The 2,027-nt window shown below is 21.2% G+C and overlaps 2 protein-coding genes across 2 annotated transcripts, besides 4 other annotated features; one reads left to right on the top strand and one right to left on the bottom strand.

The window, feature by feature from the left end:
- The first annotated feature begins 158 nt into the window (after window positions 1-158).
- Window positions 159-182: a sequence feature (AT_rich).
- A 118-nt stretch (window positions 183-300) lies between these two features.
- Window positions 301-361: a sequence feature (AT_rich).
- Window positions 362-476: 115 nt separating this feature from the next.
- On the top strand, window positions 477-1,154 carry EDI_349050 (uncharacterized protein; the record flags this gene model as incomplete). Its single annotated transcript, XM_001739298.1, has 1 exon — window positions 477-1,154. One exon carries the CDS (start codon window positions 477-479, stop codon window positions 1,152-1,154), a length of 678 nt encoding a protein of 225 aa, XP_001739350.1.
- Window positions 638-674: a sequence feature (AT_rich).
- A 161-nt stretch (window positions 1,155-1,315) lies between the features above and the next one.
- Window positions 1,316-1,352: a sequence feature (AT_rich).
- EDI_349040 (uncharacterized protein) lies at window positions 1,348-1,965 on the bottom strand (the record flags this gene model as incomplete). Its single annotated transcript, XM_001739297.1, has 1 exon — window positions 1,348-1,965. The coding sequence occupies one exon, from the start codon at window positions 1,963-1,965 to the stop codon at window positions 1,348-1,350; it is 618 nt and encodes a 205-aa protein (XP_001739349.1).
- Between the last annotated feature and the right edge of the window lie 62 nt (window positions 1,966-2,027).

Genomic DNA, 2,027 nt, shown 5'->3' with positions numbered 1-2,027 from the left:
TGAAAATATCTAAAACAATAGAAGTATTGAATTTGTTTATTTTAATTTGAATGGTCAATTAGATATTGGTGTTAGTTGTCATGGTTCATTTAATTATGATTCACCTGAAAATGATCAAATGATATGTTTTTCAACATATGGGAATATGACACCAAAACATTTTAATATTAATAAAAATATAACTTCAATAGAAATATGGTTTAAAGATTATAAAGGAAATATTATTATGCCACTTGGAATTTGGGATGAATATTTTATCTTAGAACTTAATTTACATTATTAAATGGAAGCAATTGGTTCAAAATATTTAAATAAAAATAATATTTTAACAACAAGATATTTTAATAATAATACAATTTATCTTGATACAATTAAATCATCAGATGGAATGACAACAATTAATGTTAAAGATATTCTATCAAATAATGAAATTGATGAAATAAAAGAGAAAATGAAAGAAACAAATATATATATTGATGATATTAGAGATGATATCACAATTAATAACATTAAATACAACAAATATGAATGAAATTAATAATTTAACATCTCAATTAATATCTTTATCTTCTCTTGTTAATGAAACATTATATTCACCACTTTATTTTAATGAAGAAACAATAATAAAAATGAATGGTTTAAAATCTTATATTAATGATAAAATTAATAATATTCCTAAAGGAATAACAGAAAATAATAAAGTTATTAATGGTATTATTGTAAAACAATTAATTAATTATGGAAATGAAGAAGTAAAATTTGAATCTGTTGTTCCTTTCACAAATTTTAATCATCATTTTTATTATGATGATAAAACTTATAATCTCAAACAAAATAATTTATTTATTTCATTTGGAAGAAAATCAATTGATTGTTCAGCAATAATGAAATATTGTTGTAACTCAAATTCAAGTGATGAATATGTTTATACATATAGTAATAAAAATTATTATGTAGCAGAAATATATTATGTATTTAATCAAACAAAATCAAATGAATATGAAATAAGTTTATGTCATATTAATTTAGAAGGAAGTTATAATAAAATTAAAACATTTGATAAAATTAAAGTTTCAGATTTAGTACAAGACAGAGAAGAAACAATTGATGAAACAGAATATATATTACCATCATTACCAAAACTTACAGTATAATTATAAATGATCTTTTTATTTAATCAAATTTCCATCTATATTTTTTACTTTTATTTTTATATTCAAAAGAAAAGAATTATTTCAGAAATAGAGGAATTATTTCAGAAATAAATTTTGATTATATTAAACAAGTTAATGAACGTTATGAAAGTTGTTATAACAAAAATTAATAAATAAATGAATTAATTTTAATTTAATCTGTTCCTGTTTTTTCTCTTACAAAATATTTGTTATTACAAATATATTCACAACCACCTTGTAATGTACATCTCCAGAAACAATCTTGACATACAAGCATAATTGGACATCTATCATTTGATTCTTTAGTTAAAGGATTAGTAATATAAGGATGTTCATTATTAGGAATTAATAAAGTTCCAGAAAGTGTTACATGAGCATTATCTTTAGTAATTCCATCACAAAATGTACCATAACCACTTAATCTTTCAGTACTACATAAGAAACAATATGATGTATTATCTTTAAGTGGTGGAATATATTTTCCATTTCCTGCTTTTCCTATAATTGAATTAGTATCTATTTCATTATATTCTAATGAATAAGCAAATTCTTTTGAAGGAGAGAATAAATTATCTAAACCAGCATTAGTAATATTATAAATAGTATGTGATTTTTCTATAGATGAAAATGGTTTATCAGGATAAGGTTTATTATCAATTTGTAATTGTAAAGATGCTAATAAAGGATTTCTACTACATGTTACTTCATTAGTTGTTCTAGGGAATAAAAACATTAAAGAACTTACATTTGTCATAGCATAAGTAGTATTACATTTTAAACCATTAGTCATTGGTTTTTGTGAAAATGCTTGATAATCAACATATTGAGAAGGAATAATTAATTCTTTTGTTT

The sequence above is a fragment of the Entamoeba dispar genome, genomic scaffold, assembly GCF_000209125.1.
Source record: "Entamoeba dispar SAW760 scf_1105229462089 genomic scaffold, whole genome shotgun sequence".
In the NCBI taxonomy this organism is placed as follows: Eukaryota; Evosea; order Mastigamoebida; family Endamoebidae; genus Entamoeba; species Entamoeba dispar.
This window is presented reverse-complemented; position numbering and strand designations above follow the sequence as displayed.